Source organism: Trachypithecus francoisi, unplaced genomic scaffold (genome assembly GCF_009764315.1).
Source record: "Trachypithecus francoisi isolate TF-2019V2 unplaced genomic scaffold, Tfra_2.0 Lachesis_group17, whole genome shotgun sequence".
Taxonomy (NCBI): domain Eukaryota; kingdom Metazoa; phylum Chordata; class Mammalia; order Primates; family Cercopithecidae; genus Trachypithecus; species Trachypithecus francoisi.
Window position 1 is genome coordinate 43,937,833 of NW_022681462.1, and position 24,412 is coordinate 43,962,244.

The 24,412-nt window shown below is 47.9% G+C and overlaps 1 protein-coding gene across 1 annotated transcript in view; it reads right to left on the minus strand.

Annotated features, from left to right (window-relative positions):
- Window positions 1–24,412, minus strand: part of SH3RF3 (SH3 domain containing ring finger 3) — a 377,754-nt gene that overhangs the window by 33,635 nt on the left and 319,707 nt on the right. Inside the window, exon 8 of the mRNA XM_033175502.1 lies at window positions 23,167–23,486. Within this exon, the coding sequence (XP_033031393.1) occupies window positions 23,167–23,486 (320 nt within the window). The remainder of the gene's footprint in view (window positions 1–23,166; window positions 23,487–24,412) is intronic.

The following is a 24,412-nucleotide window of genomic DNA, read 5'->3' on the forward strand; positions in this document are numbered from 1 at the left end:
CTGAATAAGTGCCCTGATTTGGGCTTTTATCCCTATCTGATTTTTAACTGTGGACTGCTCCTACATTTCTATAGGGAGCTGCCACCATGAGGTCACAGGTGGTTGTTAATCACATTAACAACTAATTAATAACAATTAACAATCCAATTAATAATAATTAGAAAAGGATGGGAATTTGAAAGAAGCTGAGATGTCAGAATCCAGGTGCACACTCTGCTACAGGACCACAGAGTGCAGGGGGCCCAGGGCTCTGCTTCTCCCTGAATTGCCAATATAACCATGGAGGAAAACGGCCTGCTTCAGACCAAGTTACATAAACTGCTGTCCACACAGCCTCTGCCTTCTAGAGAACTGCCAGGTGTCTGCTCTCCCTGTGTCTGCATAGTCTCAGCAAAGAGAGTGTGGAAAAAGTTTAACAAGACGTGCTCCATGCTAAAAGGCAGGATAAGCTATCCAGGGCTGTGCATTAGTCTATCTCCTATGGCTAAGCTCTTGGGACCGTCTTATTGGGTGTGTGAGACTGAGACAGCAAGGAGGTGAGTGGAAAAGAAAGAGCATGTGTCCTGGAGCAGGTGGCTTGGACAGCAACCTCCTCACCCATGAAATATAAGTGTCTGGGCCTGCATGAGCTGTTCCAATGATGAATTTTGCCACTGACTGATATGGTTTGGCTCTGTGTTCCCACCCAAATCTCATCTAGAATTGTAATCCCCATGTGTCAAGGAGGGACCTGGAGGGAGGGGACTGGATCATGGGGTCAGTTTCTCCCATGCTGTTCTTGTGATAATGAGTGAGTTCTCATGAGAGCCCACGGTTTTATGAGGGGTTCTTTCCCCTTCACTTTCTCTTCTCTCTCCTGCCGCCTTGTGAAGAAGGTGCTTGCTTCCCCTTTGCGTTCCGCCATGATTGTAAGTTTCCTGTGGCACCCCCAGCTGAAACTGAGAGTCTATCAAACTTCTTTCCTTTATACATTACCCAGTCTCAGGTATTTCTTTCTTCTTCTTCTTCTTCTTTTTTTTTTTTTTTTGAGACAGAGACTGTTGCCTAGGCTGGAGTGCAATGGCACGATCTCAGCTCACTGCAAACTCTGCTCCCTGGGTTCAAGCGATTCTCCTGCCTTAGCCTCCCGAATACCTGGGATTAGAGGCACCCACTACCACACCCAACTAATTTTTGTGTTTTTAGTGGAGATGGGGTTTCACCATGTTGGCTAGGCTGGTCTCGAACTCCTGACCTCAAGTGATTTGCCCTCCTTGGCCTCTCAAAGTGCTGGGATTACAGGCATGAGCCACCACACCCAACCTAGTCTCTGGTATTTCTTTACAGCAGTGTGAACATTGACTAGTACACTGACTCTGCCTCAGGCAACAGAAGAGATTTCTTATCAAGAGGAAGAAGGAATGAAATGTCAGCACCCTTTGTTTGCTGTGAGCTGACTTCCCTGTAAAAGGTCTCTCCAAGCTGCGGCCTGTGGAACAGGGGTGGCTGAGTCGAGGCCTCTACTTTCTACACATCTGCACCTCTGGCTCTGCTACTTCTGTGATGACCCATCCTCCACCAGCCCGGGGACGCTGCAGTTTCCAGGCACCCCATGCATGGCACTGTCAGAGCCAGTCCAGGGAGTGTGGTGTAACTTCCTGTCCTCATCCAAACCGCCTTGTTGAGCTCTGGACCCAGAGAACTGAGCCAGGGCGTGTCCCAAAGTGGGTGCTCCACAAATATTTTAAGTCAACAGATGAAAAATAAATGAATGACCAGAGGGCAACTACACTCAAGTGGGTGGTGTCTCCCCAGATGCGCAGTAAGGAAGGAAAAATTCTGAGAACCAAAGATCGACAAGGTGCTTCCAGGGACTTGTTGAGATCCCGCAAAACTCTGGAGAAGATGATCTTACAGATGGCACGGGAGTCCACCCGAAAGGCAAGCATGGATTCACATGTGGCTAGAGCTGCAGGGTGCTGTGGGTCATCCTTCTAACTCCTATGACTTATTGATGAGGAAACAAATCATTCCAAAGTAATCTCATCTCTTTTTGTGGTGAGGTCGCAGAGCCTTTGGTGAGGAGACAGGGCCCTGCCACCCCAGAGGGGACAAGGAATCCTCGTGGTTGAGAAGGTGGATTTGTTTTCATTAGCCAGGAGACGGCTCTGTGCTTGCCCACCACCAGAACAGGCTCAGCTAACCCTCAAACAGGATGCACGAAGAGTGAAACGATCAACACTAAGTAACTCCAGCTTGCAGGATCAAGCCTATCTGCTCATGGGTTCATCTTACAGCTCGCATGTCCTGGAAAGTGCTCTGAGAACACTGCCGTACGGGCTCAGACCCCCACAGAACAAAGTCTGAGGTTGTGGTTACAGTGGACAAACACCTGGCCCCAAACTGCACACATAACCAGTGGCTGAAAAAATTCGGATCTACCTTCTGAGGAAAAGCACAGTTTTCTGGCTTTTCTTCATGAGATCTGGGGGATTCTTTTGTTCAGCAAAAACATAATAGTTAAGCTTTTCAGAGTTCTGCCAACCTTATTACTATTCGCTTGTTGGGTTTCTGGAGCTTGTGGATTTGTCCTCAATCAGAAGTACACAAGACCAGTGCTGCGATGTCACTCTGAGCGACTGGGGCCCAGCTCCCACTGCCAGCCCACCTAGGAGAAGTCACACACAGAGGACACATTAACTGTTATTTTCTAGGCAGCCTAAGTTTTGTGCTTTGATGAAATTAGGCCACAGAAGACCATCCCACTGCACACATTAGCGTGGCTCCTGCACAACAGGCATTATTGTCAAACCCTTCCTCAACAGAGCAGCAAATCCATGCCTGGAAAAGCAGCAGACCAGGCGGGCAGTTCAAGCCCCAAAGCAAAGCACTGGGGCTAGTAAAGGGCCACAGAGGCCCGGTCCTATGCCACACACCCCAGGACGCAGAGTGGAGGACACAGTGAGGTGGCGTCTTTAGGGTTTAGTTAGATCCAGGCCCTTCTCTCCTGATAAATTCTCACTCATCCAAGAATATTCTGGGATAACGCACAATGCACAGAAGGAAAATGCTGTGTAAGCATGTGCTATGGAATGCTGCAGGGGACTGGATTCTTGGTGTGGAAAAGAAAGGCATGGCTTGGGCTGCAAGGTGCAAAGCCAAACTTCAGGTCCTGCACAGCCCGTATTCTCAGCTTACATGCCTGGCCCTGCTCCCACAGCCTCCTGAGCCAAGACCAGTGGCTGGGGCCCTTTAAAAGACCTTGAGGTTGACATGCATCTGGTAGCCCCAGGAGACCACCACTAACTGGGAAGGCAGTTCCAGTATCAAAGTCACAGAGGGTTAAAAACGTCACCATGAGAAGTAGCTCTGAATTTAACTTTTTTTTTCTTAAATTTTGAGACAGTCTTGCTTTGTTTGTTGCCCAGGCTGGAGTGCACTGGTGCGATCTTGTCTCACTGCAAACTCCGCCTCCTAGGCTCAAGTGATTAACCTGCCTCAGCCTCCTGAGTAGCTGGGATTACAGATGCCCGCCACCACACTCGGCTAATTTTTTAATTTTTAGTAGAGACAGCGTTTCACCATGTTGGCCAGGCTGGTTTCGAACCCCTGACCTCAAATGATCCACCTGCCTTGGCCTCCCAAAGTACTGGAATTACAGGCATGAGCCACCACGCCGGGCCTAACCTCTTTCTTATCCTGACTGGTCACTGTTTGTGCTCGTTTCTTGCCAGGCACATGGAAACATTTTGCTTCCGGCCCCCTCTGAGATCCAGTGGGACCAAGTAATATGATGTGTTACATAAGGATGTTTTGGTCAATGACAGACCACAACAGGGGTCTCAAAAGATGACAGTGAAACTGAAAAATTCCTGTTGCCTAGTGATGTTGCAGCTGTTGTAACATCACAGTGCAACACATTCCTCGTCCTATGTTTAGCTATGTTTAGACACATGGTACTTGCCGCTGTGTTTAGACACATGGTACTTGCCGCTGTGTTTAGACACATGGTACTTGCCACTGTGTTACAGTTGCCTACGGTATTCAACACAGTCACATGCTGTGCAGGTTTTAGCCCAAGAGCCAGAGGCTACACCACACAGCTAGGTGTGTCGTAGGCTGTGCCACCTAGGTTTGCATGAGTCCACTCTGTGATGTTCACAAGACAAAATCACCAAACAACGCATTTCTCAGAACATATTCCCTTTGTTAAATGACACACGACTGTATCTAGCTAGTTTTGATTAATGAGTTGTGGGAACCTTTGTGGGCAAATGTGATGTGTGTCACTTCTGGGCTGAAATGTTTGCTGCTCTGAGGAGGTCCTTCAGGGTCTCTCTGCCTCTGCCCCAGCAGCATGCACAGAGGTGGAGCATGTGCGCCCTGGGGTGTTGGTGTGGCTGGCTACGGGCACGTGAGGTCTGCGAGGGATGTGAATGAGGGCAGAGGGTGCTCAGCCGGGCTCCGTTCCTCCGTGTGTGCACCTGTGCTGACTGCTGCCAGGGGACTGCAGAACGGTCAGATCAGAAGAAAGGTGCCCAGTGGGATTAAATCAGAGAGGAGCTGCTTCAAATGCGCATTCTCAAATAGATATGGAAATCATGCTCGTCCTTTCTTCTGGCTCTAAAATCTATATACTCACAAAAATACATTATGTTCTTTTTAAAAATAAAGTGCTGTCTTAACTTTTAAAAATATGTATTTGACAAGTTTTGACATAGCAGACCCCCCTGCAGCAGCCCCACTATCTGGGCGATGTGCATTCCCACCACCCTCACCGTGGGCCTAGGCCTCCCAGTCCTGCCATCCTTCCAGGGCCTCTTCCAGCCCCCAGGAAACCCCCCAGCTGCTTTCTGTCACTAAACATGGGTGTGCATTTTCCAAAGTTTTATAGACATGGGGCCCTCCAGTGGCTATTCTGCTTTCTGTCTGGTTCTTGACCGATTTTGCACCTCCCTTCCATTGCTGTGTGTATCAGCAGCTGGTTTCTTTTTCTTGCTGGGTGGTGCCCCTTTGCAGGGTTGAGCCACTGTCTGTGCATGCATTCATCGGCTGATTGACATCTGGGCCATTTCCAGTCTGAGGCTGTCACAAATAAAGCTGCTACGGATCCCTCATGCAGGAGCCTTTGTGTAGGCCTGTGTGTCTGCTTCTCCTAAGAGTGGAATGGCTAAGTGTTTAACTTCTTAAAAAATCTAAGTTAAGAAGTGTTTAACTTCTTAAAAAATTGCTGAACTGGCCGGGCGCGGTGGCTCAAGCCTGTAATCCCAGCACTTTGGGAGGCCGAGACGGGCGGATCACGAGGTCAGGAGATCGAGACCATCCTGGCTAACACGGTGAAACCCCGTCTCTACTAAAATATACAAAAAATTAGCCGGGCGAGATGGCGGGCGCCTGTAGTCCCAGCTACTCGGGAGGCTGAGGCGAGAGAATGGCGTAAACCCGGGAGGCGGAGCTTGCAGTGAGCTGAGATCCGGCCACTGCACTCCAGCCTGGGCGACAGAGCGAGACTCCGTCTCAAAAAAAAAAAAAAAAAAAAAATTGCTGAACTATTTTCCCAAATAGTTGTGCCATTTTACATTTCCACCAGCAGAGCAGGAGGGTTCTCAGCCTAATCCTTTAAATATGCAGCCTCTTCCTCTCTTTCATAGAGTATGGAGACATACACACACATACACACACACATATAGACACACACATATATGCATATATACACATATAGACATGCATACACACATACAGATGCACATGTATAGACATGCACACACATATAGATACACACACATATAGACATACATACATATAGATACACACATGCACACGTATAGACACACACATATAGACACACACTCAAAATGAATTGTGGACCTAAATGTAAAATGCAAAACTACAAAACTCCTAGAAGATAACATACGGGAAAATCTAGAGGACCTTAGGCTTAGTGGTGCCTTTTAAGATAAAACACCAAAGACACAATCGTGAAATAGTTAATAAACTGGACTCCAAGAAAATTACTAACTTGTGCTCTGAAAAAGATACTGTCAAGAGAATGAGCAAACAAGTCACAGACTGAGAGAAAATATTTGCAAAAGAAAACTATGGTATATCTAAAATATACAAAGAATTCTTAAAACTTCATAAGAAAAGAAACAACCCAATTACAAACTCAGCAAAGATCTAAACAGACATCTCATTAAAAAAGATGTACAGGCCGGGCGCAGGACTCACGCCTGTAATCCCAGCACTTTGGGAGGCCGAGGCGGGTGGATCACGAGGTCAAGAGATCAAGACCATTCTGGCGAAGACGGTGAAACTCCGTCTCTACTAAAAATACAAAAAATTAGCTGGGCATGGTGGTGGGGACCTGTAGTCCCAGCTACTCGGGAGGCTGAGGCAGGAGAATCGCTTGAACCCGGGAGGTGGAGGTGGCAGTGAGCCAAGATCATGACACTGCACACCAGCCTCGGCGGCAGAGCAAGACTCTGTCTCAAAAAAAAAAAAAAAAAGTACAGGTAGCAAATACGTATATGAGAAGATGCTCAGCGTTATATGTTGATATGGTTCAGATCTATGTCCCCACCATATCTCATGTTGAATTGTAATCCCCAGTGTTGGAGGTGGGGTCTGGTGGGAGGTGACTGGATCATGGAAGTGGATTTCTCACCAATGATTTAGCACCATCCCCTTGGTGCTCTCCTCGTGACAGTGAGTGAGTTCTCATGAGATGTGATTGTTTAAAGGTGTATGGCACCTCCTCCCTCTCTCTCGCTCCTGCTTCTGCCATGTGAGACTCCTTGCTCCCCCTTTGTCTTCTGCCATGCTTGGAAGCTTCCTGAGGTCTCCCCAGAAGCAAAAGCTGCTATGCTTCCTGTATAGCCTGTGGAACCACAGCCAATTAAACCTCTTTTCTTTATGAACTACCCGGTCTCAGGTATTTCTTTATAGCAGTACAAGAATAGCCTAGTACAGATGTCACTAGGGAATTGCAAAGTATAATAACAATGAGAGACCACTACATAACTATTAGGATGGCAAAAATCCAAGACACTGACAACACTGAATGCTGGTGAGGATATGAAGCAATGAGAACTTTCATTCATTGTGGGTAGGAAAGCAAAATGGTGCAGCCACTTTGGAAGAGAGTTGGCAGTTTCTTTCAAAACTAAATGTACTTTTACCAGTCTCAGCACATACTCTTACATACTTGTAGCAATCTCCCTTGTTGGTATTTATCCAAATTTATGTCCACATAAAAATCCACACAAGATGTTTACAGCGGCTGTATTCATAACTGCCAAAACTGGGAAGCAACTAAGATGTCCTTTGGTAGGTAAATGATAAATAAACTGTAGTACATCTGGACAATGGAGTATTATTCAGTGCTAAAAATAATTGAGCTACTAATATATGAGAAGACACGGAGGAAACGTAAATGCTTATCACTAAATAAAATAAGCCAATGCAAAAAGGCTACAACATTGTGTATGATTCCAGTTGTATAACAATCTGTAAAACGCCAATCTATGAAGACAGTAAAAAGGTCAGTGGTAGCCAGGAGTTAGATGGGAAAGAGTGATCAACAGGCAGAGCACAGAGAATTTTCAGGGCAGTCAAACTATTCTGTATGATCCTATAATGGGGGACACATGTCATTATACATTTGTCAAAACCCATAGATTGAATAACACCAAGAGTGAACCGTAATGTAAACTATGGACATTGGGTAATGATGTGTCAAGGTAGGTTCATTAATCCTGACACATGTACCACTTTGGTGCAGGCCACTGATAGTAGAAGAGGTTGCGCATGTGTGGGAGCAGGGAGTGTATGAGGACTTTCTGCATTTCCTGCTCAGTTTTTCTGTGAACCTAAATTTGCTCTAAAAATAAAGTCTCTTCAAAAAAAGTCTTGGAAGGATGACTTCCAATATCAGAAGGGCTATTTTTAGAAGAGGAAATTGATTGTGAGGGAGTAGAGTTGGCAGAAGTGGATCAACTCTGCAGGATGTGTATGTATGTGAGGCTATGCATGCATGCATGTGTTTGTGTATGCATCTGTATATGTGTATACATGTTTACACGTGTGCACATGTATTTTATATGCACATATGTATGTGCACATGTAGTCATGTTTGTATGTGTATGTTGTGTATTCATGTAGATGTATGTACACGAATATGCTTATTGCACGTGAATGTTATTGTATGTGTTCACGTGTATATGTGTATATGTATGTAGGCATGTGTGTGTATTTGTGTGTGGATGTGTATCTATGTGTGTAGACTCTGTAGATTTTGCCCAACAAGAGGATGAATCTTTCAATAGGTCAGTCCAGCCATAAAACAAACCCCTCATTAAGTGGTGAGCTCTTGTCCCTGGAGGTATTTTAGAAGAACCTGAATGATCCCCTGTAAAAATGCTGCAGCCAGCCTGCCGGCAGGGTGGGGGCTGGCAAGTCTACCAGCACAGATGCCATCTGCTCTCTCTTCTTTCTAGAGCTATATTCTGTGAATTGGGGACCCTCCTGAGCGAGGGTCTCTCCTTCTTCTGGTGACCTCTTGCCAGGAACACTTTGTACAGGTGCCTCTTCCTTAGAGAAGACTCTGAATGTTCACCCCTGTCCTGTCTACACCACCCTCTGGCAATCAGAGTCCTGAAAGCCCAGCTCAGGGAATCAGTTGTGACAGGGAGAAAGGGGCCTGCCTCCACTGAGGGACAATTCCCTTGCAACTCTCCATGTCACAGGGGCATCCTTCTCCATGATCTTGGCATGTTCCTAATTCAAACATTTGCAGCCAGGTCTCTTCAAGGTGTTAAAAGCTTCGGGTAGCTTGACTGCAGTGGAAACGAACATGAACATCTCCTCTTTCGTGAGCCTGGGGGACTGATGGCTTCTTCCCCATTGCTTCCAGAATCCCTGTTTGTTACCAAGTTGCACAATACTCAGAAATTGGAAGTAACTAGTATTTCCTCCCATCCCAGGAGGGTCCAGACGACACGCCTTTCACCACGACCATGAGAAACAGATGTGTGAGGGGAGTCCTTGCACCCTTGAAAAGTTCTGGGCTCACACTTCTCCATAAGCTGGACCTTACAGTGGGAACTATGGCCATGGAGCTGGGAAACCTGGAAGTGACTGGGCCCCAGAGGGAGGGGGGCAGGGCCCACATAGAGGCACATAATTACCAAAGACAAGGCCGACCAGGCGGTAATACCATGAGACAAGTTACCAAAACAGACAGCACAGTCAAGGCAGTAATCAATTGGCAACTGGCAGTCCATTATTTTCCCGGAAGAGAAATAGATGGGCTGTCTACTACATTCTTACTTGAGCTGTATAAACAGAAGAGTTCTAGGTCTAGTGAAGAGAAGTATAACTTGAATCACAAAACAGAGTTGCAGCCCCTCAATCAATCCCCAGACTTCAGCTACTTTTCAGACCCAGAATCCCTTGAATTTACAGGTTAGGTCTCCTTGAGGAAAGACCCCAGCGCCATACCAAAAACTTACACTGCTAATCTTTCTCCCAGGCTTCCCCAAAGGGATCTACCCTAACAGGGTGACTGCGCATTAGGGAAAAGAAAATAGTCAGAGTTTTCAGGGACTGCTGGACACTGGATCTGAACTGACCCTAAGTTCACGTGAGCCAAACGTCACTATGGTCTGCCAGTCAGGGACGGGCTTATGGAGCAAAGGTGATCAGTGGAGTTTTATCTCATGTCCTTCTCACAACAGTTCAAGTGTGGCCCTGAACCCATCCTGCGGGTTTTCTCCAGTTCTGAAATGCATCATCAGCCTAGACTTACTCAACAGCACGCAGAACCCTCACATTGGTTTCCTGACCTGTGGAGCAAGGGCTGTTATGCAAGAAAGGCCAGTGGAAACCACTAACCTGTCTCTATTTCAGAAAATGGTAAAACAAAAGCAATACGCATTCCTAGAGGTACTGCAGAGATTAGTGCCACCATCAAAGACTTGAAGGATACAGGGCTGGTGATTCTCACCACATCCCTATTCAGCTCTCCTGTTTGGCCTGTGCAAAAGACAGACGGATCATGGAGAATGACAGGATTATCATAAACTTAATCAGGTGGTGACTCCAATTACAGATGCCAAACAAAATTTCACTGTTTAAGCAAATTAACCCACCACACCTCTTGGTATCTGGTATGCAGTGATTAATCTGGCAAATGCTTTTTTTGTTACTAAAGACTGGAGCAGTTTGCTTTCAGCAGGCTATGCCAGCAAGCACCACAGGGGTAGATCAATTCTCCAACCCTGTGTCACAAAATAGTGTGCAGGGATGGTGATCACCTTTGCCTTCCTCAAGATGTCATAATGGAGCATGACATTGATGGCCTTGTGCTGACTGGACCTAGTGAGCAAGAAGTAGCAACCAGTCTAGATTTGTTGGTAAGACGCCTGCATGTCAGAGCATGGGAAATCGATCGAATTAAAATTCAAGGGCCTTCTACCTCAGTGAAGTTTCTAGGGGTTTGGTGGTGTGGGGGCACATTGAGACATTCCTTGTAAGGTAGAGAAAAAGTGGTTGCATCTAGCCCCTCCTAAAGCCAGAGTAAAAAACTGAGTGGGGCTCTTTGAATTTTTGGAGACAATATCCTCCTCAGATGGGTATGCTAATTTGGCCCATTTATAAAGTGACCCGCAAAATTGATAGTTTTGAGAGGAACCCAAAACAAAACAAAACAAAACAAGGCTCTGAAACAGGTCCAGGCTGCTGTGCAAAATGATCTACCCCTTGGGCCACATGACCCAGCAGACCCAATGGTGCCTGAGGCACTACTGTGGCAGACAGGGATGCTATGTGAGGCCTTTGGCAGGTGAATCACAGTGCAGGTCTTTAGGATTTTGGAGTACGCCTTTGCTGTCTTCCAAGGACAACTACACTCTTTCTGAGAGATAGTTCTTGGTCTGCCAGTGGGCCTTGGTGGAGACTAAATGCTTGACCATGAGCCACCAATTACCATGCAACCAGAGCTGCCCACTGTGAGCTGGTGTTATCTGACCCACCAAGCATAAAGCTGGGTGTGCGCAGCAGCATTCCAGGGCCAAATGGAAGGGTGGATACATGATCGGGCTAGAGCAGGTCCTGAAGGTACCAGTAAGTTACATGAGGAAGCGGCCTAAAATGCCCATGGTCCCCATGGTCCCCACTCCGGCTATGCTGCCTTCTCTCATCCAGCCTGCACCTGTGGCCTCCAGGGCAGTTCCATTGGATCACACAGGAAGATAAGACTTGAGCCTGGTTCACAGATGTTTCTGCACCATACGCAGGCACCACCTGAAAGTGGACAGCTGCAGCATTGCAGCCCCTCTCTGGGACATCCCTGAGGGACAGCAGTGAAGGGAAAGCCTCTCCGTGGGCAGAACTTTGAGGAGTGCACCTGGTTGTGCACTTTGCTTGCAAGGAGAAGTGGCTAGAAGTGTGATTGTTTAATGATTCGCAGGCTGTGGCCAATGGTTTGGCTGGTTGTTCAGGGACTTGGGAGAAACGTAATTGGAAAACTGGTGACAAGGAAATTAGAAAAGCGCATGTGAAAAGACCACTCTGAATGGGAAAACGTGGTGAAATTTGTGTCCCATTTAAATGCTCACCAAAGGGTGACCTCAGCAGAGGAGGACTTTAGTAATTCCACAGATGGGATTCCGGGGAGTGCAGTCAATGACTGAGCCTCTTTCCTCAGCCATTCCTGTCATTGCCCAGTGGACCCATGAATAGAGTGGCCATTGCGGATGGAGGTGACACATGGGCTCCCATGAATAGAGTGGCCATTGTGGATGGAGGTGACATCATGGATTTCCACTCATCAAGGCCAGCCTGGCTACGGCCACCACTGGATCCAAACTACCAGCAGCAGAGAGCAGCAGTGAGTCCTCAGCACGGCACCATTCTCTGGGATGGTTAGCATCCACCTGGGGGCAAGGTGACTACCTTGGACCACCTCCATCAAGGAAGGGACAGTGGTGTTTTGTCCTTACTGGAATAGACACTATTCACTCTAGATACGGATTTGTCTTCCCTACACACAATGCTTCTGCCAAAGTGAATATCCATGGACTTCAGAACGCCTTAGCCACCATCACGGTATTCCGCACAGCACTGCTTCTGACTGAAGAGCTCACTCCATAGCAAATGAAGTGCAGCGATGGACTCGGGCGCATGGAACTCACTGGCTCTACCATGCTCCCCATCGTGCTGGCAGCTGGCTTGACAGAATGGTGGAATGACCTTTTGAAGACTCAGTTACAGCACCAGCTGGGTGACAGTCCCTTGCAGGGCTGGGGCAATATTCTCCAGAAGGCTCGGTATGCTCTGAATCAGCATCCAATATATGGTGCTATTTCTCCTACAGCCAGAACTCATGGGCCCAGGAATCATGGGGCAGAAAGGGGAGTGGCACCACTCACTATGATCCCCAGGGACCCACTAGCAAAATGTCTGCTTCTTGTTCTCACAACATTATGTTCTACTAGTCTAGAGGTCTTGGTTCCAGGGGGAGGCATGCTGCCACCAGGAAACACCACAATGATTCCACTGAGCTGGAAGTCAAGACTGCCACCCAGCCGCTTTGGGATCCATGTGCTTTAGAATCAAAGGCAAAAACGGGAACTGCTGTGCTGGCTGGGGTGACCGATCCTGACCACTGCGGGAAACTGGACGGCCCTCCATAGTGGACGTGGGCAACAGCATGCCTGGGATACAGGGGATCCCTTGGGGTGTCTCCTAGTGCGCTATCAATCACAATGCCCCATGACTGAGGTCAATGGAAAACTGTAACCACCCAATCCAGACAGGATTACAAATGGCCCAGACCCTTCAGGAGTGAAGGTTTGGGTCACCCCACCAGGTAAGGGTCCGTGCCTAGCTGAGGTGCTTTCTGAAGGGAAGGGGAATACAGATTGGACAGTAGACAAAGTAATTATAAATACCAGCCATGATCACGTGAACAGTTACAGAAATGAGGATTGTAATTGTTGTGTTTCCTCCTATTTTGTTATGAATATGTCTGTGTGAATGTGTACATTAAGCAGTACCTTTGTTTTCTTCTATCTCACCATGTAATATAAGTTGCACTGACTTTTATATGATATGATTATTATATGATAGTATTTAAGTTACAGGATATCAAGGAGAAGAGGAAGCATCACTCAAAAGACTCTGAATCCTCTTCTGGGAAGGGCGTGTGCACTCTTGGTGTACTCAGGCTTGTTGTATCATCATGTTAGGCAGAAGTATGACTTTGCTTTTGTCTTTATGTAGAAACTAAGTATAGTTTAGGGAGATGTCAAGCGGACAAAGGGTGGACAGTGAAGGTGAGTTTTATGTCAGTGTTGCTAGGCAGGTACCCAGTTGTCTGAGCAAACACTAATCTAGATGTTGCTATGAAGGCATTTTGCAAATATGTTAATATCTACAGTCAGTTTACCTTAAGTAAAGGACATTACTGAAAGTACATACCTTGATAATGTGGATGGGCCTCGCCCAATCAGCTGAAGGCCTTAAAAGCAATCAGAGGCATCCTGTGGACAATGATTTTCTGCCTCAAGACTGCACAGCAACCTCTGACTGAGGGTCCAGCCTGCTGGGCTGCCCCACAGATTTCAGACTTGCCAGTCTCCACAATCACATAATTCCTTAAAATAAATACATTATCTCTCTCTCTCTCTCTCTCCTGCTGGTTCTGTTTCTCTGGAGACCCCTGACTGATACAAACCAATAACTAATTTTCATAATATTTCCATTAGTAGAAAAAGACATTATTCCCATCTTAACACTAAACAAACTGAAGTCTAGGGGAGTTGTAAGGTGACTTTAAAGTGAAGGAGAGAATAAATAAGAGTTAGAAAGCAGGTGATGTGTATGTTTATTGCAGCACTGTTCACAATAGCAAAGACTTGGAACCAACCCAAATGTCCATCAATGACAGACTTGATTAAGAAAATGTGGCACATATACACCATGGAATACTATGCAGCCATAAAAAAGGATGAGTTCATGTCCTTTGTAGGGACATGGATGCAGCTGGAAACCAGCATTCTCAGCAAACTATCGCAAGAACAGAAAACCAAACACCGCATGTTCTCACTCATAGGTGGGAATTGAACAATGAGAACACTTGGACACAGGAAGGGGAATATCACACCGGGGCCTGTTGTGGGGAGGGGGGAGGGGAGAGGGATTGCATTAGGAGATATACCTAAGGTAAATGACGAGTTAATGGGTGCAGCACACCAACAGGGCACATGTATACATATGTAACAAACCTGCACGTTGTGCACATGTACCCTAGAACTTAAGGTATAACTAAAAAAAAAAATGAAAAAAGAAAGAAGGCAGTTGATGAAGCCATAAATCTAGCCATTTCTGCTGGTCTTACAAAGAAATCCTATAGGAATAACACTTTCATGAGGTTGACCTATTGGTTCTATTTGAGATCCAGATAGGGTGTGAATCCTCTGAAAAGATTAATGAGTTTCATTCTTATGCTATATACAAATGTGTCTTATAATTAATTAAGATGCGGCCTGGAAGGAATTACCAAGCAAGCACATAACTTATCAGGTGAATAAAAACCAAACTGTCCCAGGAGTGACTTCCTCTAGAAGGAGATGATGGTATGAAGCTGTCTTATTCCCGTGAGGTGACAGAGTGCCCTCCCCGGCTCCCCACCACATGGCCTGAGTGCCTGAAAAAAAAAAAAAAAAAGTAAAACCACAATAAACAGAATGCCAAACCCAGCACTCTGTGTTCTTTCTCAGCATTGCCCTCAGTTATGGGACCAAAATGGAGAGCACTGGCAAGTGCTGTGGAATGTTCAGAGATGCCCCGCCATGCTGACTTTGTTGCCTTCTGGGAGGGACAGACGGCTGGGTCCGATGTGTGGGCATGACCTTCTGATGTAGTTTATGGGACGTGTGCTTGTTTTTCTTTTGAACTGATGCCATCACTGAGTTTTTCTGGGCATGGACGGCTGGAAAGAAATCCTATGTCTTTGAAAGTAATGTGAGAATATATCAGTTGAAAAAGAAGGCAGTCACAGCAGTAGAATTTTGCAGAACAGAATCTAGACTTGACACGGGAATCGAGTTGTGCCAGGGGCTCCCGGCCATGAAGTGTGTGCATTGCCCGCCCCAACCACATTGTCACACGCATCGCTTGCTTGTCCAGCTCATGTGGCACTAGAGTGTAGGATTTCACAGTACTCCTGATCAGTTTTTTGTTATTAGTCGGTGCCCTTTGGGGAGGGTGGCAGAATCCTCACAACGATTACACATGACTCACAAATCCTTTTCTTTTTCTAAAGAAAAGATGGATTTTAAAGATGGATTTTGGTTTAATGCTTTGCAGTTGAAACCCTACTTCTGAATAATAGTTTTCTTGAGTTCTTTTCATTGTTCAGGCTATAGGTCAGGTATAAAACTGCAATCTTAAACATCTTTTTCTATTTGTGTTTCTTGGCGGACACAGGATAAGTGAACCAGTAAATGGAATCTCCAGGGATTGAGGAGATAAATAAATGACATTTCACACATAGCTTGCACCAACCAATTAGGGCTCCCTTCTGAGTAGCCTACATCTCTCCATTTGTTGATGGATAAGTGTGTGTGTGTATATATGTGTATATATGTATATATATACACACAAGTATATATTTTTATATGTATATACATCCTTATAAGTATATATTTATATATACACATACTTATAAGTATATATATTTATGTACACACATACTTATAAGTATATATATATTTATATATATATAAAAAACAAAATTAAACCCCCCTTTGATCTTTTAGAGAAGCCTCAGGGATATAAGTTTTGTATCTGCATGGATCATATAATTCTTCTGGGATCCAGACTTCAATTAACTATCAAATTCTTAATAATAATTTCTAATATTTTTGTCCGGAATACTATGCTATGCATTCATCAAACTAACTAAATTTACTCTTCCCAACAACTCATGGTGGTAGGTGCCATCATCCCCATTTCACAGATGTGGAAACTGAGGCATAGAAGGTGGAGGAGCTTGCTTGAAGTCACACAGTTGGTAAACAGGAGACCTGATTCACACTAGGCAGCTGACCCCAGGTCCACCCTCCGTGCTGATTCATCCACTGTGTCTTCCTTCTCCAAATTCAAGCTTCACTGGCTGTTGAGATGACCGTGGCTCCTTCTCCTTCCCTCATCCCTGCCACTTCCTCAAGGCTCAGCGGCATGAGCCCCAGGCTCTTCTCCCCAGAGGAGAAGCTAACCAGCAGAAGCAGAGAATGGGGAGTGGGCACTTGTGGGTACTATGGAGCCTGGTTTCATTCCCAGTGCCCTACTTGTCACGTGGCCTTGGGCAGGTCAGCTTGCCTCTCTGGACCTCATGTCCACATTTGTACCCTGAAAGGGTCACCAGCACTCACAACCATGCTGAGATCCAGAAGTCTCATCCCAATGCAGAGGCCATGGAGTTTCTACAGGAGAACTGGGGACAGCTAGCTTCACCTGCTGTCCTGGGAGGGTGCAGATAACAAGAGAAGCCTCCAGGCCACCACTGACCTCTGCTCAGACCAGGCTGGGCCACTGCCCTGCCCCACTCAGGGCCTGTGCTCTGACAGGACATTCCTAACTTAGAGAAAGAGGTTGCCACTCTTGTCATCAGGGAAGTGATGCTCCAGCAGTTTACGCCTTCCAAAAAAGGCTGTCTGGAAAACTTCAGAATGCTTTTTGGCAGCTGGGATTAATGCTTTCAGGATGGGTTCATTTTCAGCTACGCACGCTGGCTCCCCTTATCCCTCAGAAGACAGCCTGACAATGGGGGAACAGGAAGAAGACCTCGAGTCACTGGTGCTCCCAGCCACATGGGGCTGACTCTGTGAGCCCTTCTGCCCAGCCAACGCCAATGCCACTGGCCAGCAGAGCTGCTGGGCACGAGTGGCCAGGGCAGAGGTGGTTTCCATGGCCCATGGCTGACCGTGAGACTCCTCAGTGACTTTGCTGTGGGGCAGACCCGAGGTTCCCAAGCCCTCAATGGGCCTGGGAGCCCAGGGATGCATCAGGCTGTGGCTGCACCTGGCGACAGAGCATGGGCTGAGGGGCTCCACGAGCAAGCTGGGGGGCAGGTCTCCCCTAAGACCCACAAGATGGTTCCCACGTGGGTGAGCTCAGTTCTGGGTGAGGCCAGATCCAGCCCCTTCTACCTCTGATGCCAGTGTCTGCAGGTGACAGCAGGCTCCTCCCCACCCTGGCTGGTGGGAGCATGTGGCCAGCCCGTGCCGGCAGAGTGTAGCTGTCACTTTGGAAGTGAATAGGGCTAGTAACCCTGGAGAAGCTGGCATGAAAGCTGGCAGCGGCTGGCTTCCCATACTGCCTGTCAGCAGAAGTAGGATAGACGAGTAAGGGTCTACCTATTGCAAGCTGCCTCTACTCGAGAGGAAATACATTTATAAGCCAGCGATTCTTCACTTTAGGGAGAGCTGCCTGGCTACTCAAAAGAGCTTCACCTTCAAGATTTCTTCGGATTGGATGTTCCTGGGTTTTCATTTAAAATATAATCACATTCCTATGTAATATCATAAGTGTATATGACATATGAAACACACACATATATGTATGAGATTATACATATATTGAATGGGTGGGTGCACATATGTGTCCCACAGCTTCCATGCTCCAGACCAGGACTTGCTGCCACCATTATGGGTCACTCTGTCAGGTCCTCTGTTCCTTTCACACCAAATTGGGTTTGCAGAATCTTGATGACATAGGTCATGCCGTCCACACGGACTTGGTCAGTGATTCACTGTTGCACGGGTTCTGGCTGTGGTTGGGTCCAATGTGGACCCAGAAGGCAGACACCTAGGGCCCATTCTCCCCCCAAGGCCAACCTCATGGTCTCCTGCCAGCCACTAACCTGGACGTCTCACTGCGGGACTCCGGGACAGGCCATGGTCTCCCAGGGACTGGAAGGTCACCACAGTCAGCACTTGGACCCAACACAGGAGGCGAGAGGCCAGCATTCCTGTGCCAGCTCCACTGCTGATGCTGTGTGGCCCCAGGCAAGTCTTTCAAGGTCTCTGAGCCTCAGGAACATCATGGAAAATGGGGAGTTTAATATAAAACATCTTTAGAGGCCCTTTCAAGTTTCAATATTCTATTACTCACCGAAACTAAAACTGCCACACCCATAAAAGGAAAGTTACCTGTTTTTTTTTTTTTTTTTTTTTGGCCCACAAAGAATTTCCCATAAGTTGTGAGAGTGAAAACGTACTGGCAGCAGTTTTTCCAATTCTCTTAGTCTACAGTCATCACCAGGTGCCTTCTATGGGCAGGGGCTGTCGACCCAAGGCTTCGAGATGTTTTTGAATTAAGTTTTACGTCAGGACTCGCACACAACAACACAGAAGCTCCCCAGTGTACCGTCCCTACTGTATGCTCAGCATGAAGATCTATGCTACCCTGTTTCATTCTGTTTATCCTGTCCAATCTAAATACAAATGTGGTCCCAATCCACTGGACTGATCATTTGAAGAATGCTGCTGTGGAGTTCATGGCCAGGCCAGAGCCTCGGGGAACCTCAGCACCAAGGAGAGGGCTCCACAGAAGTCAGGCAGTTGGCAGGAGTGCTCTCACCGTGTGGACTTGGTCAACTGCACAGGGACAGCAAGGGCTCAGAACCCTGAGGAAGCAAGGGGCACCACTCATGGCCTCATGGCACCCTCCTGCCCAGCGCCTGGCAGATTTTGCAGTGCTGAGAGGCTGGCAATGAGTCCCTCCAAGGGCTGCCTGCTACCTTTTCCATCCCTGGCCCTCACCTTCAGGCCATGTCCTCTGGCCTCTGCTTGGGCTGACCCTCAGCTGAGGATCCTCCCACCTGTGCCCCGGGAAGCCTCCCCTGATCTGGGCTGGCCAGGCGCCTTTTTCGGTGACCCTCTGTTCCCACACGTAGGTCCGTCACCCGCCCTCTCCTGCAATCAATCGCCTGTTTACCTGTACAGCGACCTGTACTACACTCTGGCTCCTCCAGGCCAGGGTTGATCTTTCCATCACTATGAACCGCGTGCCTGCGCTCGGCCAGGTACATCCTCATGCTCCTTGCAATACACAGATGAGTCGGGGATTGGGGCACAAATAAGAGAATGAGTGATGGCTAGCCGGGTGGCTAGGGATGCTGACTGCACCCAGCCCATTGGCAGGCACTGGCACCCTTCTCTTCTGGGTGACTCTCCCTTGGACTTAGGTACCCTGAGGGTTCATATCACCTGGTGCTGATGCGCTCATACAGTTTCAAAACCAGAAAACTGTCATGGATGGATACAATAGGCAGTGTTCCATGGTCGTTTCAAGCACAAAATTCATTTTTAAGTGCAAAAGGATAACTTAAATCCTGAAGACCACCTTTTAAAACCAGATTTGAGCTCTACTGTGTAATTTGTGGGTGTTGGGGGCCTGGCCACAGGGCAGCCCCTGCAGGGAGCAATATGATCAGGCAGGTGGGTGGGAAGAGACCTGGGCGAGTAGGCTGGAGTGGTCCCTGCATAGTCTGGCAGATGCCTGGGCCCAGAGAGGAGCTCTGGTTCAGGACTGGGTCTGTAGAAAGAACTGCCACTCTGTCTGCACTTGTATTATCCCCAGAGGCCTCCACACCACATCGGGTCATGCAGGGAGCAGAGTTCAAAGGCCGAATCCCCCTGGATATAGCAGCAGAGCACCAGCCTCCTGGGGACCAGTTTCCCGGGGACCAGCCTCCCGGGATCAGCCTCCTGGGCGTCAGCCTCCTGGTACCAGCCTCCTGTCACTAGCCTCCCGGGACCAGCCTCCCCGCACCAGTCTCCCAAGGACCAGCCTCCTGGGACCAGCCTCCTGTCACCAGCCTCCCGGGACCAGCCTCCCGGCCCCAGCCTCCTGGGGACCAGCCTCCTGGGACCTCAACCATAGCCACTGACACCATACAACACAGAGCTGGTTTTGGGGCCTCTTCCTTCTCCACACTCAGGGATATGGTGCATAAATCTCCCATGCTCCTAGGAGAAAATTACTCCCTACTCTACGGCACCCAGGAGCTGCATCAACCCTGACTTCTCTATGGTATATGCGTGGAAGGGCCTGGATGGAATTTAGCAGCACTGGTGCTAGGCAACTGCGCCACACTGAGGTGTGTCTCAGCGGACATAGGAGCGAGGAGCTCACTGTCTTTTCCCAAAGAAAATTTAACAGAAACAGACTGGAGAATACTGCCAAATGCTTTAAAAAACCTTTGCCATAATCAGACATGTGTACATCTATGATCAAGTTGCCCAAAGTTAGAAAGGCTGTTCAGTGTAGTCATGGCGGGCTGGGGCACAGGAAGCGGCCTGCAGGGAGTGTGCTGGCCCCAGCCCCCCTAGCCCAGCCCAGCCTGCTGGTGCAGGTCACACAGGCTCACTTGCTTCTGAGCAGTGGACTAAAATGACCATCATCTCTGCTCTTCTGCTACAAATGGCAGCTGTAGATGCCTTGGGCCTTGTTGCAAATCAGGAGAAATTCAAGTGGGAACACAGACGGGAAAAATGTTCACAGGTAGTTTCGTAGACAGTGCTTGTCTTTGTTGGTTACGAGAGGTGGGAATGAAAAGCACACACAATGTGTGCGAGGGCTATGTGCTTCTCCGCTGGGGTTTACTGAACCTCTGGGCACAAGCTCACATGGCCTCACAAAAACCACTTCCCCTCCTGCCTGGAGTGCAGCGTGGACTGCTCCCTGTGTGCCCACAGCATGTGCCCAGCCCCAAGCATGGCCTGTGCACTTCTGCTGCCCACAGAGGCTCGGGAGCTGCCAGGGGAGGAGGAGGCTGAGCCACTGTATGTGCAGCTTTCCCTGCATGGCAGGGCATCCCTGCATGGTGCCTTTCATCAAGAGGGATGTTGGGGTGTCCTCTGGACTCAACTGCTCTTTGCTGATATAGGACAACTGTTAGAGGGCATAAATCATAAGTGAAAGTGAAATAGTTGCAAAGTGTCTAACAGGCAGGCTAGGAACAGACCCAGCTGGTGTTCATTAGCTTCACACTTAGGTGGGTGATGGGGAACAACACTGTCCTCCATGTAGATTCCTACAGGACTCAATGTCATAGAAACCCACTCAGCAATGGTCGTATTGAAGCCAGTCCCACTTGTTTCACAAACCAGAGAGAGGGAATTCTTGTGCAAAGAACCAGAAATGCTGAAGGAACCATTACGGCCCCCACTTTCCAAGTCTGCTCCAGTTGTTCCTGAGCAGCTGGGAAGAAGGAAGAATGTTTAAGTGAGAGGGTAGGACTGTGAATCCCACCTCTCCCCCATGATGAGACCCAGTCACATCTCATAACAAGAGCTGCAGGGCAGAAGGGAACAGATTCAAGACTGAACTGTTCTTCAAACAGACAGACAGACACAAAACACAGAGCAGCTGTGGCCCTTCATGCCAGGTGCCCTGTTAGGCTAGAGCAGACCTGAGCTTTGCTAGCTGCATGCCTCTGCCACACCAGTCAGCACAGGAACAACCATCGCTCTGGACTGAATAACACAGGAGGTGCTGAGGCCCTGCAGAACTTGGTGTGGCCCACATCTGCAGCATTCCTGGCTCATGCTGAGGACAGGGGAGCACGGCCTGCCTCCAGGGTGATGGGCAGAGAGCCCGCCAAGTCAGTGCTGTGTTTGGCAATGGCCTCGAGAAAGAGAGAGAGGCTGTCCCTGCCTGGAACACACCATCTAGTGTCCAGGTTGCCCATCTAAGCCCTGGCTAAAACATCCTGATCCAAAGACTGATTTTATATGGAAAGATGTCAAAAGACCCACAGAATCAGTCAAGCCAAGAGAGAACAATGCCTAAACCATTCAGGTAGCAAGGCCAATACACAGAGTGGCTCCCTGCCCAGGACCCAGTCCAATGCCCTAGGGATACAGTCTCAGGCAGTGCGTGGGCCCTGAGCCCTAGAGAATTGCTTACTGGATTTCACATGGGCTTCCAAAAACTTCATGTAAAAAAACCAGCAAAATATCTCATCAACAATTTTAAAATATAGGTTAGATGTTGAAACAATAATATTGTGGATATTGGGTTTAACGGAATAGGCTATTAAAATGAATTTCACCTTTTAAATTTATTTTAAAATTAATTGTACTTTTTAAAAATGTGGCTACTAGAAAATTTAAAATTCGATTTGTGGCTTGCATTATGTTTCTGCTGGACAGCACTGATTTGGAAGTCTGGATTCTCATCCTGGTTAATCTAATGTCTAGCTGGGTAGCAACTGGAACAAGTTTCTTGGACTCAGATTTTCTTTCTTTTTTTTTTTCGAGATGCAGTCTTGCTCTGTTGTCCAGGTTGGAGTGCAGTGGCACAATCTCAGCTCACTGCAGTCTCTGTCCCCCAGTTTCCAGTGATTCTCCTGCCTCAGGCTCCTGGGTAGCTGGGATTACAGGTGCATGCCACCATGCCTGGTTAATTTTTATATTTTTAGTAGAGATAGTAGAGATAGAGATGTTGGCCAGGCTGGTCTCAAACTCCTGACCTCAGCTGATCTGCCTGCCTCAGCCTCCCAAAGTGCTGGGATTAAAGGCTTGAGCCACCATGCCTGGCCCAGATTTTCTTTTATGAAATCAGCACTTCATGGCTAAAACAATAGCTAAAAAACACATCAGCTATCAGGTCAGCATTCTCCTGTTCCTTCTCATTGCTACTCAGGAAATAGGCCTGTCCCATATGGTTTAACAGGTTGTGGACTGCACAAGGATGACATATTAAAGGGATTGGGTGCTGTTCACACTGCACATGTAGATTTATATATTTATCATTACAATATCCCAGCACATGGCAATAAATATCTCGTTCTAACAAAATGAGTATATTACAATGATTTTACAACAGATGGAACTAAGGCATTTTCAAGAGGGGACACCTTTTTCTAATTTGCATGAGAAATGTAGCTGGCCTTGCATTGGCCCTGCCAGCACCCAAGGCCTGCCTGATTCCTCTCCAACCAGCTGCTGTGGTGGTTTGGCTCCATCTCTGTCACACGCCTGGTTCATCTAGGGGCAGGCATTTGGTGCCCACATTCAAGCTTCAATTGCACAAATGCCACTGCCATCTAGTGCCAAAGAGTTACAGTAAGCAGCTGGCCTCGAGCTCAGGGCTCGTCCAGGATGAGCCTCTTACCTTTTCACTTTTCTTCTCGTCTAGTTTGCATCCTGTGTTGGTGGGGCTGGATGTGGATAGAACACCGATGGGCCCCCCTCCAGCCTCCCCGTTGAGGTTGGCGGCACTGACATTGGGAGGTGTGATGGCTGATGCTGCTGACGTGAGGGGGATGGCCGGCCGCGGGCACATCTGCACTGGGGGCTGGTGGCTGTGCTGCGGGGACACCACTGAGTGAGGCCTGAGGCTGGTGGCAGGCAGGCGGGATGGAGAGTTCTGAGTGCGCAGGGGTGACACGGTGGCAGTTGGCCGGTCCTGAGCCTGGGCTGCAGAGTGGGCAGCTGGAGACGGGGTTGGAGAGAGAGCAGGATGAAAGGTTAGTTTGCAATCTGCCAGGCCTGCCAGGCAGCTGCAGTGCACACTCTTCTCAGGCTCCCTCCTCAAGCACTCCCAGCCTTTCTCTCACGTTTCTCCAGACCTGGCCACTTCACAGATGGAGAAATACGCCAAGAAACCCTGAAAATTCATTCCTATCTTCCAAAGCCCAAGGGATCAGGGGGGCCCTGTCACGGCTCAAAACACCCCTTTCCTCAGGTGGAGCTAAAACAGCTTTGCCAAGGTTGCCATGAACATGGGCACGTTCCCAGTTCTATGAAGTCCTTTAACTCAGCGGTCCCCAACCATTTTGGCACCAAGGACCCGCTTCGTGGAAGACAATTTTTCCACAGACTGGGGCAGGAGAGGGTTTCGGGATGATTCAAGTGCATTACATTTATTATGTACTTTATTTCTATTATTACTACCTTGTAATACATAGTGAAATAATTATACGGCTCACCATAATATAGAATCAGTGGGACCCCTGAGCTTGTTTTCCTGCAACTAGACAGTCCCATCTAGAGATGATGGGAGACAGTGACAGATCATCAGCCATTAGATTCTCATAAGGAGCGTGCAACCTAGATACCGCATATGTGCAGCAGGGTTTGCACTCCTGTGAGAATCTAATGGTGCTGCTAATCTGACAGGTGGTGGAGCTCAGGTGGTAATGCAAGCATTGAGGAGGGGCTGTAAATACATATGAAGCTTTCCTTGCTCACCCACCACTCACGACCTGCTGTGCGGCCCAGTTCCTAACAGGCCATGGACCGGAATTGGTCTGTGGCTTGGAGGTTGGAGACTCCTGCTCTAACTAATTTTCTCTGCTGTGATGAGCTAAAGCACTCAGAAAAATTTTGAAAATATGGTTTTGAAATATGGTTGTAAA